The sequence below is a fragment of the Nelumbo nucifera genome, chromosome 4, assembly GCF_055504915.1.
Source record: "Nelumbo nucifera cultivar China Antique chromosome 4, China Antique-T2T, whole genome shotgun sequence".
NCBI lineage: Eukaryota > Viridiplantae > Streptophyta > Magnoliopsida > Proteales > Nelumbonaceae > Nelumbo > Nelumbo nucifera.
In genome coordinates this window covers 89,332,514-89,353,909 of record NC_142652.1, presented here as the reverse complement: position 1 = coordinate 89,353,909, position 21,396 = coordinate 89,332,514, and the positions used below count along the sequence as shown (strand labels likewise).

Sequence of the window (21,396 nt, the reverse complement as noted above, 5' to 3'; positions counted from 1 at the left end):
TAAGGTAGGACCTGTAGGTAGGAGATAGGCGATCATAGGATAAAAAATGGGAAATACAGTGGGCTGTAGATGTGGTACAATGTCGTTTCCCTTTACGGACTGCAATCGGAAGATCAAGGTCATCTGTAGGAGGTGAAATGGCAACAATAGAAGAAGTCTCTGTGGGTCTTGGGACTGTAATGTCTGGACCTGGAGCCGTAGATGAGATTGGAGCTGGCCTGGACTGCTGATGATCGGGATCAACCTGCCTGCACTGCCTGTGATAGACCCTCAACTCCTGATCCCTCTGACCACCCTCACCATTGCAGCTCCCCCTCAACTCCTGATCCCTCTGGCCACCCTCACCATTACAGCTCCCATCACCCAATGGAATAGGTAAAGGAACTACCCCACTCTCACTGCTCTCCCCCTGAGGAGAAACCCGAGGATAATAGGGTGTCTCCTCAAAGAAAGTGACATCCATGGAGACGAACTTCCTCCCTGTGACAGGATCATAGCAGCAATACCCCTTTTGAGTTTGTGCATAACCAAGGAAAATGCATTTGGAGGCCTTGGGTTCAAACTTGGAGTGATGGGGTCCGAGAAGCTGAACAAAGCAGGCACAACCGAATGTTTTAAGGGGAATAGAAAACAACTCCTCATGTGGGTATAGAAGGGAAAAAGGAGATCACAAATCAAGAACCCGGGAAGGAATCCGATTAATAAGATATACCGCCGTGAGGATAGCATCACCCCAAAAGCGAATAGGGACATTGGAGGTAAACATAAGACTTCTAGCCACCTCCAAGATGTGCCTATTCTTCCTTTCTGCAACCCCATTCTGCTGAGGTGTATGAGGGCAAGAGCTCTGATGGATAACCCCATGAGTAAGAAGGTAAGATGCCAATGACTTAGCAAAGTATTCCTTTGCATTATCAGATCTAAGAACTTTAATCTTGACATCAAACTGGGTTAGGATCATTTGGTGAAAGTTTTGGGTCAGAGCGGGAACCTCATCTCGTGAACGCATAAGATAAACCCAAGAAAACCGGGTATAGTCATCAACAAATAACAAAAAATATCTGTACCCACCCATAGAAGGAATGTGATATGGCCCCCAAACATCCGTATGCACAAGATCAAAAGGACGATTATCCTTTTATTACTCAATGAATAAGAGTTTCTACAATGTTTAGCAAACTCACAGCTTTCACATTGCAACTAGGACAACTCAACAGACTCAAACAAAGTAGGAAACAGACTCTTTAAGGACCGAAAAGACAGATGACCCAATCGGTTATGCCAAAGCATAACCGAACTCACACTCTGGGAAACAAGTGACCTCTTACCCACTGACTCTTCCCGACGAGAACTCTCCCCGAGCGGATAGATCCCATTCGTCTCACGGCCAGTCCCAATCACCTTCTTCGTCTCCAGGTCCTGAAAAACACACTGGTCAGGGAAGAAAGTTACTGAGCAGTTCATGTGTTTGGTAATACTACTGACTGAAAGGAGGTTAGTATCAAGCTTAGGAACATGTAAGACAGAAGACAAAGAGATCGTATCTGATAACTTAATGTCTCCCTTCCCAGAAATAGGAACCGGGGAGCCATCAGCAATAGATACTTTATCCCTACCAGATGACAAATGGTAAGAGGTAAACAGTGAAGGCAAGCTAGTCATGTGGTCGAATGCACCTGAATCTATTACCCAACAAGGTTCAGTAGTACCTGGAGCTGAGGCATGGTAGGCTGAAGCTAGAGTACCTGAATTTACGGTTGTAATCTGACCACCCATCTCAGAAACACTGCCATAACTGATGCCTCCAAAGCTGCCTTCTGCCTGATTTTTAAACTCCATCTCGGTCAAGTCTTAAAACAACACTTTGACTACCAATCACAACCAAAAACAGTATAGGCCTGATCTGTATTCAGTGTATGTGCACAAAACTGGGATAACTCTGATCTGAAATCAACTAACAAACACAACAATGGCTGTCCATAGAGCTCTCACCCCTTTAAGAGAGTTCGAAAACCCCAAAAAACTCTGAAAAACAGCTTAGAAGAAGGTCTGATTTTCCTTTGCAGAATTAGGGTTTTAATCAGTCCTTAAAGTGATCAATTCAGTTGCACAATCTAATCAGTACTGTATAGATAGACTTGCAGTAGGGTTAATATGAAACCCTAGAATCTGATCAATGCTAACAATAAACTTGAGGACAACTCTAGATAGATCACAAGATTCAGTCCAGCACTAGGGCTTGCCGCAAGATCACTTTCAAACTCTAGTGCAGAAAGAAACAAGGTTGAGACAGTTCGGTGTAAAACAGTAGGGTTTTAATCACAGCAGAACAGTAGGGTTTGCTGTAAAACCCTAGTGAATCAAAGAGATGAAAAACCTAGAACGGTTCAACCTTCCTCTCCAGATAGGTCCAACCTATCTTTTCTTAAAAAAGTAGATGACTTACAAGAAAAGAATTGTTCGCTGCCTTCTAGGGTTACCCGAACCCTAGTCTTCTCTGATCCTTCCTAACCACCAATACTCTGCAACCATAACAAAACTTCCAACAGCTGCTAGCACTTCTGGCGATCTCCAAGAATCAGTCTGCGAACTCCACCTTTTCAGCTTCTAGTCTTAGGAGATTCTCATGTGGTCGGCTGGTATTAGACTCACATAAGAAACCCTAACTTGGCTCTGATACCATGAAGATGATCAAGACTGCTATCAGTCTTGGACACTAAGGAATTTCAGGTTCGAACAGAAGAGAAAGTGAAGAAGGAAGAGGAGAAAGATTAGTGAGAGAGCAATAGAACACAAGTTTGAAAGGAAGGACAGATTCTGAATGATCTGCCGCCACCACTTCAATTTAATATTTATATGTCATGCTAGTTACATGAAAGGACATATTTGCCCTTGGTGTTTACATCATAACACTTAACAATATAAAAAACCTGAAAAGTAAATAACAGAACTAGAATAACAGAATAACATAACAGATAGACTAGGTATATTCTACCCTACGGACAGAGTGGCCCCACATCAGTTTCTCTACAGTGGTCACTTCAGTCAAAAAGGAATCTACCGGGCCAACCCCGGATACCAGCATCTACTTTGATTCACTTTTGGAATGCTCCATTAATCAAACGAAAATAAAAAAATCAGTTCTTCAATCTATATAAATTTAACTAGGGGTGAGCAAAAAAAACCGAAAAACCGAACCGACTGAAAAAACCAACTGAAACTGAACCAAAAAATTGGTTAACCGAACCGACCGGTTCGGTGTTTTTAAAAAACCTAAGGTACCAGTTCGGTTTCAGTTAACCAATATAGAAAACCGGCGATTAACCGAACTGACCGGTATACATATATTTCTATATATTTTATATATATTTATGTATATTATATATATTTTATATATTATAAATTAATAAATATGCATTATATATATAAATATATATATTTATACTATATAATATATTATTTATTGTTTAAAATATAATAGTTTATTTATATTTATAATTTCTTATTATATGTTTATATATATTTTTATAATTTATATTGTAAAAAATAAAAAACCGAAAAAACCGATGAATCGAACCAGCGGTTAACCGATAAGTTTTGGTTTGTTTCGGTTATCGATTTTCCAAAAACCTGTACTACTGGTTCGGTTACAAAAAGTGCCCCACGGTTACAGTACCTAGAAACTTGAAAACTAGGGTTTCATTGCACCCGGTTGTCGGAGAGGAAGAAAGAAGAGGTAGTCGCTCCTACCAGAGCTTCCAAACCACCTACAAGTCTCAACCACACACTTCTAGAGATCAAATTACACCTCCCAAGTCCTAAGCGCCACACCCAAATCTTCTCCTTGACCTGTAACTTAAAAGCTCTCTAGTCGGCTAGGGTTTTGGGCAGAAAATTACAGCTCCACTTCTTGGCAGTTTTCGACCAGATTCTAACTCTCCAAACCCTCTACCAACTAGGCAAAAATATTCTCTAATCTATCAGGAACTTATCTCTCCATACACACTCCTAATCGAAGGGTGTATGGGAAAAGAGAAAAGAAAAAAGAGGGAAAATCTGCTTTGATACCAAGTAAATCTGACTTCTAAATCTAATAAGAAACTTGATTAAAGAAGTAAAAAAGTGAGAAAGGAAGAGGAAAACAGCAGAATAGAAGAAGAGGGTTCGATAATCACCTCTCTCCCCTCACTAATCCTTTTATTAATCTTCACTAATGTGGTTAATTACAAATCAGCCCTTAAGTGGGGCGTCCAGCTAAGCATAAACTTAAAATAACTTAAAAAGAATTTAACATGCACATAAGACAGGTCCATTAGCATACAAAATAAATAACCTACTACTGAAACATAAAATAGACACTAGGGCCCATTCGGCCCAGTCTCTCTACACCATCCTTTACTCTTCTTACCTTTCACCAGTTAACTTTTTATAGATATTTTCTTTATAAACTTATAATTCATGTGGCTGCTATAACATCCTCTGCAAAATGAAGTCTATTTTCAAACTGTCACCACAAAAGTGCAAACTGCAGGAGCCAAGAATCCCCACCTCAATGCTATATGTTAACTTAGTCTCAAGTAATTAAGCACTTTGGAGGAGGTTATTCTCACACCTACAAAATTTGTTTTTATAAGGTAGTCCAGTTCATTTGTCAGTATTTAGTATTAAATATAGAAACTCAAATTGAGCATGCTTTAGAAACATTAGAAGGGCAATATATCAGGGACTTGTTAAGATAAGAAAAAGAAAAACTAGCAAGGAATTAGTAGTATGTACATATATGCAGGGGACTACAAATTCTGTAATGGGACCAAGACCAACCTTTGATATCCTCTATGATGAAAATCAGCTGACCAAATATCTTTAAACATACAAAAAGGACAAATGATGTGTCCAATCACCATATCCTTTTTGAGCATGATGTTCATGATGTTGTTTTTATGGTCTATCCAACAGGCAAGAAGAACTCTTCTAAACAAAAAGATTCACCAAACACTCGGTTGATTAAATACTGTAATCATTATGAACAGTTTAATTCCACATGGGTCTTTAAGATTGAATGTTTAATTTTAACAATGTCCCACTAATTAAGATGCAAGTGAGATATAACACTACATATGGATAACTAATAAAGAAACTACATACGGATAAACTCCACAAGAGCATAAAAATTATCATATCTTGTAAAAAGAACAAAGCAGGCAGATGATTGAGGTTTTGCATCTTACCTTTTCCTGAATTGAATGAACGACAGAATTATATTGCCGCTGACCTTCAAGTAAATCACCTGTCTTAACATGATTACCAGAATCTAAATCAACAAATTCTATGTCTTCATCAGGAAGCAAATCCCTAGGGGTTTCACTTTTAGAAGCAGATGACTGGGAAGCATCATCATCTTCTGAGCCTTTCAAAGGTTCAATTCCACCAAGATGCTCTGCATCCTTTTGCTTTTTAACCGCAGCTCCCAGACGCACAAGAAGCTCATTGGTTTTTCCAAGAAGCATTGTTAACCGTTCATTCTTACTCTCTTCTACCATCTTCATGTATGCTTCTTGGTCATCAGCTTTTAGTGCTTGAATCCTCAATTTTTCTGCTCGTGTAGCACGTTGCCGTTTCCTTCCATGCCATGCCTGTTAACATATGAGAGGGCCCACAGTGAATCCCTTTACAAGATAACAATAAAGAATAATACTTACAGGGGATGAGCAAGAGGGGAAGGACCTTTTTGAGCACAATCCCTCTGGTTAGGTGGTTTGAAACAGTAGAAATTTTAATGACAAGGGTAAATCTGTGACTTAAGTGGTTAGGTGGGCCATAGAAACCTTTCATTCTTGCCTTGCAGCCCATGTGCTGTTTAGAGGCATCTCCCACCATTCTCATTTTGAGTATTCAATATTGTTTGCTTGAGATCTATCGTAGAGTTTGTCGAGTAGCTTTTTGGAACTTCACATATTCTTTTCTATAATTATCTTGTACATCCTTTCATTATCATGTATAGTTCTCTTGCTCTACATGGAGAATACTTGTACATGGTTATAGTTAAGTATCAATGAAACTACTTAACTCTCCCTCTCTCTTTCTCAAAAGAAAAAAAAAAAGACCACTCATATAGAACCACAATAAATGCTATTTTGTTCTCAATTTTTTTCATGAAACTCACAATATCATACACCATCAGTGTTAAAAGTGTCAGCAAGTCATCAACCAACTAGTCAGTTGAGGACTGGACTAACTGTACCACTAACTAGTTGGTCAATACTCATGATGCAATCATCTAGGATGACTAATCATCAACTAGTCAATTAACAACAAAGTTATTTTAAAGCTTTATTTGTTTGCTTGTATTTCAAATTATTTGAAATAATATTGAGTATGTTTGTATTTTGTTATATTCATGCCATTGTCTTAAATATTTGTGATGGAGCACGATTGGATGATGACATATAAAATAGAAAAAAAAAACATAAAATAAAAGAAGAGAATGCAGGAGTACTTTTAAGTTTTCTTTCAATCAGTGCTGTGTTGGTGCAGAGTTGCACAAACAAAGCGCACACTGATTAGTCAAGGTTGCACTCCTTTGGAAAACAAAGGTTGTAATTCCCTTTCCTAGCCTATCCAATTTGACCTTTTATTTTTTATGTTTGCAAAATGAAGACAATAAAATAAATGTTCAAGGTCATTCTTTTATTGCATGTTGTAGTCTATATTGACTTATTTATGAGATTACATCAATATCTTAAATTCAGAACATATCCTTTTTCATCAACTAGTCAGTGGCACTGACTAGTCATCAATTGACTAGAGAGACCAAAACAACTAGTCACTATATGTAATGTAGGGATGTCAACAGGTTGGGTTCAGTATGGGTCCCAAACTGAACCTTATCCAACTTATTGGGACAGGAATACAAAATTTGACCTACCCCACCACCATGAAAATTACAATTGTTTTTAGCAAAGGCTATATTTACAATTTTTTCAATGTTACTATGTCAATGGAAGTACAGACTGTTACTGGAGTGCTCCCGGGCAATGTTGATGCCTCTAGTGGTATGATAACCATTGTGAAATTTAATGGAACCTCTCAATCAGTCAAGCTTACTATTGGAGGTAGGGTAAGCCAGGATTCATTACTAGTAAGGAGGGGAAGCTGAAACCTGATGACCCCAAATTTGCCAAATGGGAACAAGATAATTCTTTAGTTATGTCATAGATGGTGTGTTCGATGCAGCCACATGTTGCCCATAACTACATGTTCTTCTCCACTGCCAAGGATATTTGGGATTGTGTTACAGCCACATACTCTCAGGCAAAAAATACAGCCCAAGTCTAACTCTAAAGATAAGCCTATAATATGCATTAGGGGGAGAGGACTATAGCCATGTACTTCTCTTCCTTGCAGTCTCTATAAGAAGAAATGGACCATCTGGAGGCCTTGGAATGGAAACCTTGAGGATGGTGAACAATACCAGAAGTATGTTGAGAAGAATTAAGTGTTTGACTTCTTAGTTGGATTGAATGCTGAGTATGATTTTACTCAACAACATATCTTGAGTGCAAATATTGTTTCTCTTGCTACTACATTCCTTGGTACAGGGAGAGGAGATTAGAAGGGTTGCCATGATGCAGACTTCAATGGTGGACCATTCTATTTATATGTCTTCCAAACCCAAGTAGAGTATAAGTAGAAATGGTGTTAATGTAAAACCTGATGAAGTGGTATGTGAATATTGAAAGAAGCCAAAGCAGACCAAGCATAGGTGTTGGAAACTAAATCCGCATTTGAAGCTTGAAAGGTTTAAAACAACAAAGAAGTGAAATGTGTTCACCTTGCTACTATTGGAGTGGATTGTCCTCCTAATGTACAAGCTCCTACACATTATCCCTCTAATGTGATGGAGAAGCTCAGGATCCTACTGACTCAACTTGAGAAGCCTAAGTCCTCTACCTTTACTGGTTCTAGTAATCCTTCCAATGCTTTTGCAAATACAAGTACTGCACTTGCTTGCCAATCTTCTTCTGCTAGCTCCTAGATTGTGAACTCCAGAACTAGGGCACATATGACTGGTATGATGTCCCACTTCACTTGCTATAAATTGGCTCCAGGGGGGGGGGGGGGGGCAAAATCACTGTAGTTGATGGATCTCATACTCCAATTTCTGGTATGGGTGAAGTTAAGCTTACTCGTGATCTTTCTCTGAGCTTTGTTCTCCATGTTCCTTAGTTATACAAAAACCTTTTATCTCTTAGTTCTCTTACAAATCTCATAACTGTACATCAGGGAGTTTCTTCACATATGCAGTTGAAGCATCAGTGTATCTCATTAATAGACTTCCTTCACGGACCCTTTGTCTTCAATCTCTTCATCAACTTCTTTTCCTTAAAGATCCCATTTTTCGTCTACCTCTCAGAGTTTTTGGTTGTAACTACTTTGTTTATGACATGAGTCCTTCTCATTTCAAACTTGATCCTAAATCTATCAAGTGCAATTTTTTGGGTTACTATTCGGTCCAAAAGAGGTACAAGTGCTTTGATCCCCATTCTGTCCGCCGGTATGTATCTAAGGGTGTTATATTTCTTGAGTCCACTCCATATTTCCAGCCCACTTGTCCTTCTCTTCAGAGGGAGAGTGTCAATGAAGATAGGACTCCCTTTTGTTTTCCTGTTCCTATCTCTATGGACATTCCTGGTCCATTTTCCTTCCTTCCCATTTGTAGTAACAATATTCCTACTCCTCCTCCCGTTCCTTAGTAGTGCTCCTGGTAGTAGTGGTTCGTAAGACGCAAAAATAAGGTTACTCCTGAGTCTAAATGTCCACAACAATCTAATCACCCGCCTCTAGGTAATTTTGAAAGCAACCCTGAAGTTCCTATTCCTACTATTATTGAGCCTAATATTTCACAATCTAACATTAATCTTCCCATTGCAGTTTGAAAAGGAAAAAGAAAATGCACTACCTATCCCATCACTAACTATGTATCTTATGATGCTCTTTCACCTTCCTATTGTGCCTATATTTCTGCTATTTCCTCTATTTTTGTTCCTCATAATTTGTCAAATGTAGTGCAATCCCCTCAGTGGAAGGATGCTATGAACCAAGAGATGGAGGCCCTTATAAAGAACCACACCTGGGAGATCATTCCTCTTCCTGAGGATAATGTCCTAGTGGGTTGCAAGTGGGTGTATACTATTAAACATCGGGTTAATGAATCAATTGAAAGATACAAAGCTAGGTTGGTAGCAAAAGGGCATACCCAAACTTATGAGATTGACTATCATGAGACATTTGCTCCTATAGCTGAAATGAACTCTATCCGAGTCATTATGTTTTTTGTTGCTTATTATTCATGGTCATTATACCAAATGGAGGTAAAGAATGCCTTCTTGAATGAAGACCTTCAAGAGGAAGGTTTGTCGTCTAAAAAAATCTCTTTATGGGCTTAAGTAGTCTCCTAGAGCTTGGTTTGATAGATCCAAAAAAGCTGTTCTCAAAATCGGGTTCACACAATCACAGGTAGACCATACACTGTTGATAAGAAGGGTTAATGACCTAGTGACTCTATTGCTAGTGTATGTTGATGATATTGTTGTCACTAGAGATGATCACTCTAGGATAAACCAAGTAAAGTCATTTCTTGGTTCTAAATTTGAGATCAAAGATCTCGGAAATCTCAGATACTTTCTTGGAATTGAAGTGATAAGGTCAAAGGGAGGGACGCTCATTTCATAGAGAAAGTCTATCCTTGATCTCTTTCATGAGGTCGGGAAATTAGGGTGCAAGCCAGTTGAAACTCTCATTGACCCCAATCATAAACTGAGTGTTGACGATGGAAACATTCTTCCAGACAATGGTGTTTACCAAAGACTTGCTTGTCGACTTCTTTAATTGTGCCTGACTCGACCTAATATATCCTATGTCATAAGCGTAGTGAGTTAGTATATGCATAACCCTAGAACTTCACATATGCAGTCCGTCAACAAGATTCTTGCCTACCTAAAGGGGTGTCCAGGAAAAGGAATGTTGTCCTCCAACCAGGGACATCTCAAGGTCAAGGCTTATACTGATGCTGATTGGGCAAGTTATGTGGATGACAGAAGATCCACCTTTGGTTATTGCACTTCGATAGGAGGTAATGTTGTATCTTGGAGAAGCAAAAAACAATCTACTATTGCCCAATCTAGTGTTGAAGCCAAATATAGAGTTGTGGCTCATAGTGTATTATAATTGCTATGGGTAAAGACCTTGTTATCTAAGATTAGGATCCAGGTTGAAGCCCCAATGAGACTTACTGTGATAACCAAGCTGCTATAAACATTGCTCATAACATTGTTTAGCATGACCACACAAAGCACATTGAGGTTGATAGGCATTTCATTAGAGAAAAGATAGCCAATGTATAAATGTGTGCTCTTGTCAAGTCAGAAGATCAACTTGCTGATTGTCTCACTAGGGGTCTCCACAAGCTGAAATTTGATAGAAACCTAAGCAAGTTGGGCATGATAGATATCTATGCTCAGCTTGAGGGGGAGTGTTGAGAATATGTATTTGGCATAAGGGCATTGCTGTCATTCCCTCTTATTTGTATTTGGGTGCCCATATAGGGGCATAAATGTATATTTTTCTTTAATATAAAAAGAAACCTTTTGGGTGTGAACAATAAACATCCTCTTTTTTTATAGATAAAAATTCAATTGATTTCATTAGAAGCAGATGATAAATAGTCTGTTACAAGTATCCCAATATGAGGCTCTAGGTGCAGCCTCACTCATTAATACAGAAACATCATAAAGATACAAGTGGGCCCAGTACAATTGATCCCTAGTTACTCCTTGTTTAGCTAGAGAATCAGCAAAAGCATTTGCCTCCCTCCCCACCCATTGTATAGTTACATCCATCTGCTGAGTTATCCATTTGAATTTCTTCATTTCATTTCTGTAAGCACAAATCAATGAATCTGGGTTTTTTATCCAATCCACCACCACCTTGGAGTCCCCTTCTATCACCAAATTCTCCAATCCTAACTCTTGTGCAATCTGTACGCCTTGTAGGGCTGCATACAATTCTGCCTTTAAGGAGTCTCCATTCCCCACTGGTCTTGAGAGAGTGCTCTTAACTTTCCTTCCTTGTCTCTGATGACCACTCCTATTGTAGCTGGTCCTGAGTTTCCTTGGCTACTCCCATCGAAGTTTAGTTTCAGAAATCCTTCAATGGGAGGAATCCAAGACAACCTTGACTTAACCTTTTGCACTGAGCTAGAATCCACTAAAGGCCAATTCCTCCAAATATCATCAAATGTGAAATTTTTGAATAGTTCCAACGTTTGTAGCCAATGTATAACCCTAGTCATTACACACTCCATAATTTGTCGTATGCTCCTTTCTTTCTCTTGGAAGATTTTGGCATTTCTCTCTTCCCACAAGGTCCACACCACTGCTGCTCTAGTGTACCTCCACATTACTCTTCCCCTCTTCTTCGGTAAAGTAAAGGTAGACAAACAACATTTTTATCTCCGTTGGCATATTCCACCTGCACCCAAACAAAGAGAAAAACCAATCCCATATAGCTGTAGCAAATGAACAGGAAATTAGTAAATGGTAATTTTCCCGAGAGCCACTTCCCAATAGAAGGCCTGAATTTTAGGGGGAATCAGCTGAAACCACACTTCTTTCCAAGGAAAGGACAGAGAGGAAAGGGACTGACAAAGAGCTTTAAAAAAGGAGGCACAAGAAAAGGAACCTTTAGAGCTTGGGAACCATATTCTTCTATCTGGACAAGAAAGCTCTAAGCAAACACTATCAAGAAGAAGGAGAAGCTTTGACAGACAAGTTGCTTCCTCATCCCTCAAACCCCTTCGAAATCCGAGATCCCAATTAAGACTCGAAGGCAAAGAAGGAAGAACCAAAAAATTTGAAAAGACCTTATTTTCATACAATGAAATAGAATACAAAGAAGGAAACACCTCCTTTAAAGGCCGGTCACCAAGCCAGGTGTCTTCCCAAAACCAAATTAAATTCCCTGAGCCAACATCATACCTGATGTACTTGAGAAACTGAGGGAGGAGGCTATGAATTGCTTTCCAAGGTGCTTCCAAGGTAGCCCTACGCGATACACTAGCGTCCCAGCCATCCCCAGTCTATTATGTATACTTGCCACTACTTCAACCCACAAATTTTCTCTCTCAAGAGGCCATCTCAATAAACATTTCCCTAACAGAGTTGTATTCTTCTTCCTTACATTTCCTAGACCTAAACCACTTCTTCCTTTCTTTTACACAACCTCCCATTTTATTAAGTGATCCTTTTTGGTCTCTCCCAGCTCCCAAAGGAAATCCCTCATAATTTTTTCTAATTTCTTTTGTTCTCTCGGTGGAATCCTAAAAACAGATAGGAAGTAGATGGGTAGGTTAGCCAAAGTTGATTTTATGATTCTATCAGAGTGATCCTACCTCCCAAAGCTCTTCCAAGCAGCCAATCTATTTTTACATCTTTCTATAACTGGGTTCCAAAATCTACTTTCCATCGGGTTTGCACCTAGGGGAAGCCCTAGGTAGGTCAAAGGCCACGGGGTGATATGACATTCTAAGCAATTTGCTATCCTATGTAGGGCCATCCCCCCCATATTAATCCCTGCTATGCAACTCTTGTCCAAATTGATTTTCATATTTGACACTTTTTCAAACCTCTTGATTGGATTTTTCAATCTCCCGACCTTCCTGATGTCTCCTCCTTCACAAAAAATAATGATATCATCTACAAATTGGAGATGAGTAATTGGAACATTGTCTCTACCCACTCTCCAACCCCTAAAGTCATCTTCTCTATCTGCCTTAGAGAGGAGTCTACTGAAGACATCTGCCACTAAAGTAAAAAGGAAGGGTGAGAGGGGATCACCTTGCCTTAACCCTCTGCAAGTTGGGAATAAGTCTTTTACCACTCCATTAACAAGGATAGAAAAATGACAAGATCGTACACACCCAAGCATCCAACTGCACCCCCCAAACCCCCGTTGATGCAAAACTTCTTGCAAAAAACCCCAATCCACCATGTCATAGGCCTTTTCTAAGTCCAATTTGCACACAAAACCTTCCTTCCTAGACCTCTTCATCTCCTCTACACATTCATTGGCTATTAGAATTTGATCAACTATTTGTCTCCCTTGAACAAAAGCTCCTTGATACTGACAAATGAGGGAAGGGAGAATTACTTTGATCCTCAATGATAGGACTTTAGCCATTATCTTGTAAACACTAGTCACTAGACTAATGGGTCGGAAATCCTTTGGATGGCTAGCATCACCTTTCTTTGGAATCAAGGCCAAGAAAGTTGCATTAACTCCAGGGCTAACAATATGTGTATTTGAGAATTCCTTAAAGACTTTAATCAAATCATCTTTCAACACTTCCCAACGATCTTGATAGAAAGCCATTGTGAATCCATCTAGGCCCGGTGCTTTAGACCTATTTATGGAGAACACTGCCTTTCTTATTTCTTCTTCCTCAAAATCTCTTTCCAGCCAATTTGCTGCCTCCTCATCTAGTAAAGGCCACTCCAATCCTTCTAAACTCATCCTATCCTCTAGAGGTCTCCTATAAAGGGATTTAAAGTGGTCCACAAAGATTTTGGCAATTTCTCCCTGATTTGAGATTAGCTCTCCATTGATTTCCAACCTAGCCACAAAGTTTTTGCACCTTCTTCCATTGGCGATCGCGTGAAAGAATTTTGTATTCCCATCCCTTTCCTTTATCCATTTTTGTCTTGACTTTTGTCTCCAAGAAATTTCCTCTCTCTTGAGGACTTCTTCCAATTCTTTCTTTGATTTCCATCTTAAATCCCTCTCTTCCACACAGAGATTTCTCTCATTTTCCACATTGTCCAACTCTTCAATCTGGGAAATTAGAGTCAGTTTCCTTTCCTCTAACCTTCCAAAATGGTCCATATTCCACTCTTTCATTTTAGATCTTAATCTTTGCAATTTCTCATGGAATTTGATTCCTTCCCACCTTATTCCCCTTAATTCCTCCTTCTACCAATCCTCCACTTTCCGAATAAAATCCGGATGCATCAACCACATGTTTTCAATTTGAAAGGAGTAGGGCCATGTAAAAAGATTTCTGTTCCTAATCTAATGGGGTGGTGATCTGAAGTGACTCTAGGCAACGCTCTGGAAACCAAACCTTCCCAATGATTTTCCCATCCTATATTGAACAGAAATCTATCTAGCTTTGAGCATAGTGGGTTTTCCTGAAAATTGGACCAAGTGAAATTGGATTGCAACAAGGAGATCTCCTTCAATTCACACAAGTCTATGAATTCATTAAATTTCCTCATACTAGTGGTGATAGACTGATTGGGATTAGAAGTTTCATTGGAAAACCTTATCACATTGAAGTCCCCTCCCAAACACCAAGCACCTTCCCACAAACCCCAAATTGCAAACAGTTCCTCCCACATATCACTTCTCTCTCTATAACTATTTGGTCCATAGACATTAGTTAACACCCAATTGAATCCATCCTCCACGCTCTTGAATTTTAATGATATGGTATACCTACCTATCAATTCTTCCATTGCTTCAATCACTTCATCCTTCCACAAGATCACTATACCCCCTAAAGCCCCCCAAGATGGAGCCTCAACCCATCTTATTCCTCTTGATCTCCACACACTACTGATCAACCTTCGATTCAATTCTGTTAATTTGGTCTCTTGCAGCATTACCACATCAGGATCCTCTCTTTTTATTAGGTCTTTTATCACACTCCTTTTCCTTGCACTCCCCAAACCTTTTACATTCCAACTAATTAATTTCATGTTTTCACCTTTTAATTTGAACCCTCTTTTTATTCTTCCCTCCCTACTTTGGTTGCTTATGTCTATCTCCTCTCCCACTAAATTCGATATCACCCTCTACATCAAAGATCAGCCTTTCCACTTCTGTCTTTTTCTTCTTCCGCTTTTTGTTTTTTTCTTCACTCTTTCTAGAAAACATCTTTGTCTTCTGAATTCCTTGCTCTTTTGTATTCTCCCTTAAGATTGGGTCATCCTTTTCTTACACACCCTCCTGACTTATCTCTTTCTTTTTTTTTCCAATCCTCAAGAATTTCACTGATTAGGCCCCAAATCCGTTCCACTTCCTCTTCCCTCCCCCTCCTATCTTCTACCTCTCCCTCTTCTAATCTCACAGTCCTATCTCCACCCTCTCTCCTTAACCAATCAAGCTAGGTAGCTGGTGTACCTTTTTCGGGCAGAGCACGCATATCAGTAGCCAAAACTGAAAGGACACACTTACTTGGAGACGTTCGATGAGGATCGAAGACAAGTGTGGTTGGGAAGTCCTGTTTGGAGCCCAGCAAATCAGAATCAGCCCCTGAAATTTGCCTATGTTGAGTGGGAGTGGGATTATTAACAATTCTGGTTGCGCCTATAACCTTTTCAAATGCACCCTTCTCCATTGCCTCCATACTCATCTTCAAAGTTTCCTCTTGACTCACTTCCTGTGCATCCTGTTCTTGCTGGAACACAGGAGGTAATCTCTCTAAGTCAGGGGAAGGTGCCGTCTGCTCAACTTTGACTGCATGTACTGCCTGCCCAGATTCCTTTGTTTCTTTTGTATTGGTCGATTTTTCCTTTTCTTCTCCCAAGAACAATTCTTCAGTGTTGAAACTCTCTGCTTCGTTCATATCAATCCGCACTGTTTGATCTATACTGCCCAAGCTTGAGTATTCACTCAAGTCTGACTCACCCTCGCTGGAACTCTCTTCAAACTCTGAATCTAGGTCTTGTACCTTCTCCTTACCTTTACCATCACATCTATTAAATTTTGGGTTTCGCTTTTCAGGGGAAACCAGAGTTTTCCCTTTACTCTGTACCCAGATCATTGCCGAACACTGCCTTGGTATTTTCGGTTTCCTTGTCACTGACTTGATCAAAGAGGAAGAAGATGGACTAGCATTACCGTCCATCAATGGGCTGTCCTTATGACTCACGTGCCCTTTAATGCCCAACAGCTGGGCCCCAATTATGTTTCAAGGTACCCCGCCCCTGTTTCAAAAGCCCAGGCCCATTTTTCTTATAACCCATCATGTGATTACTTAAAGTGCCAAGTGATGGGTTATTAACATTTGACCCTAATGGCTCAGTTCTGTTCAAATCTGATACACCAGCTGGCTGACCCACCCCTTCTTTTGAAATTTGAATTTGGGATTGTTTCACACGTCGAGGTCCATTGGTCAGCGCCTCAGCATAAGACCAGCCGTGTGTCTCATCCCTTTCCTTCCTTGCCTTATAAGCTTCTTCCTCTTTTAGTTCACCTTTTCCTCTCCCCAGATTTTGCTTAGCCATTTCAGTGTAATTTCCTTTCTCCTTTCCTGCATCCACGTGACTTCTTCCACGTAACCATTCTTCTACCTTCTCATCTTCTTCCCTTCTTCCCTCCCTCCAAAACTCAGCTTCAATGGCTGCTACTAGCCAGGCTGAAAAAAAGATTCCATCAACCAGTACCTTTACTGAACGTGGGATATCTTCCAAGTTTACATTACTCAAACATACTGCAGCTGAATAGAGGTCTTTAACAAAAAAACCCTCTAACCTTGCTTTGCACAGAGTAGCTATTGAGGCAAAAACATCTGAAATCCATAGGTGAAACGGTAGCCCCAAGATTCGAACAATTACTTTGTCCCTCGCGTGCAGATCCTTAGAGTTAGAATGAGGAGTCCATTTTGAAACAGTCACAGAGGCTGACTCCAATTGACAACACATAGCCTGGAGTTCCATTTTCTCTTCTACCAACTCTAGAAGGGCCTTACACTTTTCAAAGGGGGTTAAAATAACAGTACTGTTTAACTTCAGCTTCTTTAGCAACTCCTCAGCAATTCTCTTCCAGTCCTTCGGTGGGGCTGTTAAGGTAACAATAAATTTCTTCTCCCAGTCATTCTTATGCATGTTGCAAACCATTCTACAGTCCTTTGATGCTTGAGCCATGAGCTGCATTTCTGTTACCTCTTCTGGCATTTCCTTCTGCTCCCTCACTGTAGAGTCTCCATAAACCCCCTGTGTTTCTTCTACTAGCTCCCTTCTACTTTCTTCTCTAGCTTTCTCCCATGTAATGAAGTCCTTCAAGATCCCTGAAACTTCTTCCCAGCCATTCCACTTCTTACCTTCAGGGAAGCAGACCATCTGCTTTTTTCCTTCCCCAAAGAATTCCATAAGCACCACGTACCTTCCTTTAGGATTCTCCCTTCTTTCTGTTATATACCTCATGCCATTAGTCTCAATTGAATCTTTGTATTCAGACTTCCTACTCACCTGAACAGCATCTTCGATGAAAGTCTGAAACCACACCTATGCTTCTTCCCCTACCAGCAACACCATGGCCATATTAATTTCTCTGATTTTTAAAGCTTTCTTCCCTTTCACCCTGTAACTTTCAAATAGGAACCGCTTTGCTTCCACCCTTAGAGATCTTCTTCGAACCTCAGTCTGCTGAAACCTCCCTTTCTCCATGGCCTCCTTCGCCACACAAAATTTCCCTAAGATTCTAATAAACATAAACAATAACACCCTCTTTTCCTGTAACTCTCCTCTTCTTCCTCTTCTTCTCTTCTTTTCTTCCTCCTACACTCTTACAACTATTTAATCAATATAACAAATGTTTTGACATAATATGATAATACACTTTAAGCTTGAGTCTCAAGGTGTTTTTCTTGACCCTTGCTTTGAGATGTAAGACTCGTACACCTTTTTTTTATCAATAAAAGAAACTTTTATTAAGAAGAAAAGATGAGTGAAAAATACAACAGGAAGGGAGGGGTAAAATCTCTTAACCCTCCCTAAAAGTAGAGATCAAATTACAACAAGTATAGATAAATGGAGTGTGGTTTAGTAGTTAGAACATATGATGGCGATATAAGTACATATATATATCAAGAAAAGATAATAAAAAATGTGAACAAAAATTCATGTATTGCTACCTATACTTTAACTTGATTCCAACCTTTATGCCCTATCCCACTACCTTGACCAAACCTAAGTCAGGTAAATGTTAGACTCAGGTAGGCAACATATCTTGATTCTTGGATTAGATCAAGATATGGATCGAAGGTCAGTTATTAGGAAGACAAGATATACAATGAAGAAAGTGAAAAACAAAGCCAAGATGTATAAAACATGATTTCATATGGAACATATAAACACATTACTAGGGACAGAATAAAGGACATGCCTGGACCCCATCATTCCTTTGTTTGCGGCGTTTCAGAGCAGCTTGTGCTTGCAATTGAAACTCACGAGCAGCATTAAGAATTTCTGCAAAAAATTTCCTTTTTTTGGTCTCCATACGGTTTTTTTCCTCCTCTTCTAACCTTGACAGTCTCTATAACAAAGAGATTTCACAAAATTAGCACTGAACAGAATATTATGAAAACAAGATAAAAATTTAATATAATGTGTCCAGGAATGGAATCCACAAATCCCATAAATGAATTAAAGATCCATACTTTAAGCATTATACAAGAGGGAGGAAACCACAACAAGTTGTTACCTTTCTAGGAGTTATCCTAATAGAAATGTTAACCTGATAGGATGGTTACAACCATTGGATTTCTTACCACAACTCCTCTAAATCTCTAATTATCTAAAAGAATCTAAGCAGGTAAAATTTTGCAAAGGTGAATGCCTAGTCTGGATGCATCAAATACAGTGCAAACTTCCATTAACATCAAGCTTTACACCTCCCATTTAAGGAAGAAAAAGAATCTAGAAAAAAACAAGCAACATATATAGTACTAAATCACCTCTGCTTCCCGTTTCTTTCGCAGCCGCTCATCAGTTTCCATGGCAAAAGCATCTCCCACACCATACATAATAAAGGGATGATGCAAACGCATCATTCCCCAGTCAAACAACTGCTTGTCTGGATATGCACAATTATCACGCAACCAATACTCTGAACACACTTCAGTCCTAACCTTGCCTTGCAAATCTGCTAACTGGTAGAAAAACATCCTTGCCCACAAGGACAGAACAAATGTCATCCCTCAATTTCAAAAGAAAATAAGTTATAGGAGACCTAAAAACAGTGAAGTGTTCACGCATAATAGGTAACGTTGTGGTAACTATACTAGCATTAATTGCCCTGGAATACACCCCTCAGCAGTGTGTATCCAAATGAATGAGCCAAAAAAGGCAACGCAGGGTACAAGATACTCTTCCTGTTGCCACAATTTGAGAAAAAAACTTCTCCATCCAATTTATTGATAGATGTAAACTATGCTTTCCAACAATATAAACAGTTATATGGTCTCTACAAAAAATTGATAATCTTGTAACTCAAAGCACAAATTTTGTTATGCAAGCATATCTCAAAAATACTGATTCATGACCATGGACAACTATATGGAAGTAAAATGATCTTTTTTATGTGTAAGAATGATTCAGTGGTCATAGCACTTTTAACTATAAAGTTACCTTTAGACCATATAGCTCAAGTAAGCACTTCATCTGCAGGTCCTCACCTCTACTCGAAGGCAACTCTGTTTTCATTATAATATGTAGAGTCAGCTACGATAAAGAACTCCCAAATAGCTGGAAATATAGTAAAGCTTCATTTCGAAAAGTGCATTGGTATCATTTCATTAACAGAATAAATGAAAATTTTCTGTGCAGGTCAGATGTGAAGTTTTTTTCTTTTCATTATTAGTATCAAATTTAGAAGTTCTATTGGGACCAACCACTGAATGGACCAAACTAAGGAGATCATTTGGCCAAAAATCAACTAAACTGATAAGCTTAAGCTTCCATCTTTGGAGCAGCTGATTATTTGATCAAGCATTGTGGCATAAAAGACATCCTTTGTAGGATCACACTGAAAGGTAGTTTCCCTTTTCTATAATACTCTGCATGTATCTGCATACTGTTAGGTGACCGTCCTTTTGGTTAATGTTTTAGAGTTAAGCTCCTAATTTGCAAATATAAGGAAAAATATGAATTTACAATATCACAGTTCCACAGATTAAAGAAGGAAAACAGTCAGAAGCTGTCATACTGAAAAAGATAAATGATTTTCAAAGTTTTTTTTCCTGTAGACATCAGAAATCCAAATGGTAGTTTTCTATCAATGAGGTTATTGGCAAATTAAATGTAGATCAGTAGAGGTTGGAATCTTTGAAAGCAAAGTTATTAACAATCATGAACAGATAAAATTCATCGATCCTAGTCATATACAAATAAAGGCACAACATTAAGCTTCTTAAAAGAATGAATGAAATAGTAACCTTCAAGCTCAGTTAAACGACGATGAATATGGCTTTCCAAAAGACTTTCCCTTGACTCTATCAACCCCAAACCCGAAATGCAATATGGCCGTTGCTTCACCAGTGCATCTTCAAGCTCCATTATTGAATACCCCTCATTCAAATCCCTAGGGCCACCCTGCATCATAAAGGTTCACAGAAAATTCAAATTTAGAGCTAAATCATAATTCTTGTAGTCAATAAAGCTACAGCAGAAACTACAACATAGCATCATGAAAAGCAGATGATATGTGGTGTCATAATCAATTAAACACCATGCCAATGACCCAGTAGCTTAGTAAGCTTAGATGGTCACTCAGTGTCCTTCAGTATATAGAGGCACAGGATCAAACCCGCATAACTGCAGGCTCTCTGTCCTAAGGTCAGTGGACCTCATCTTGAATATTCCATAAAGACTAAAGAGAAGCAAAATCCGATGCTAACCAACCCAAGAAAATACGAAGAGAAAAGGGCGTCGAGAGAAGCCATACCGAATCCTCCTCCGGGAAGCGGTCACCGTCCTTACTGTGGGCTTTACCTCCACCATCATCCTCCACAGCGTCATCGGCCACATCGTCGGCACTGTAGATGGACGAAACAGTATCGAAGATCTCAGGAGGAAGAGGAAGGTTTCTGGAGATGAGATTCAGGGCGCAGATCAATGCCTTGGTCTTCTGTATTTGGTCGAGGGAGGATCGATTCTCCAACTGGGCCACCATGGCGGGAAAGAAGAAACGGATGTTAACTAATATTTGAGATTTCAAATATAAAAACCCAACGGTTTTTGCATTCTGCTTACAAAACTCTTCTTACTTACTGTTTCCATTCCCTCTCTCGTCCCTTCTTTCACTTTGCGAAACCCCTCTCGCCCTCTCGGTTCTGTATGGAGGAAAATAGTGGCAAATTACGGACAATATCCCTACTTTTATACGAAAGGACGGAAATCAACCCAAAGTATTTCGTACGAGTAAATTACCCCTGATAATATGTCGAATAGCACAACAACCACCAATCCATCACGTGGGTGGGCAAGAATCTAGATCCTGGATTTCTGATCACCAACCAAACACCCCCTAACGGACAGAGAAGTTCTGTCGTGTTGACTA

General features: G+C 39.4%; 1 protein-coding gene across 3 annotated transcripts in view; it reads right to left on the bottom strand.

Moving 5' to 3' along the window:
• Positions 1 to 21,185, bottom strand: part of LOC104612220 (putative ATP-dependent DNA helicase CHR12) — a 58,216-nt gene extending 37,031 nt beyond the window's left edge. Inside the window, exons 1-7 of one of the 3 annotated variants that reach the window (XM_019200219.2) lie at positions 21,108 to 21,185; positions 20,782 to 20,997; positions 20,273 to 20,429; positions 19,467 to 19,531; positions 18,794 to 18,988; positions 18,223 to 18,372; positions 5,229 to 5,633 (exon numbers count right to left, since the gene is read on the bottom strand). In XM_019200219.2, the coding sequence (XP_019055764.1) occupies positions 5,229 to 5,633; positions 18,223 to 18,372; positions 18,794 to 18,988; positions 19,467 to 19,531; positions 20,273 to 20,429; positions 20,782 to 20,997; positions 21,108 to 21,116 (1,197 nt within the window). In that variant the 5' untranslated portion in view covers positions 21,117 to 21,185. Of the gene's footprint in view, positions 1 to 5,228; positions 5,634 to 18,222; positions 18,373 to 18,793; positions 18,989 to 19,466; positions 19,532 to 20,272; positions 20,430 to 20,781 lie in introns of all 3 variants that reach the window. The other 2 variants (XM_010279571.3, XM_088904314.1) reach the window with 2 other exon arrangements.
• Between the last annotated feature and the right edge of the window lie 211 nt (positions 21,186 to 21,396).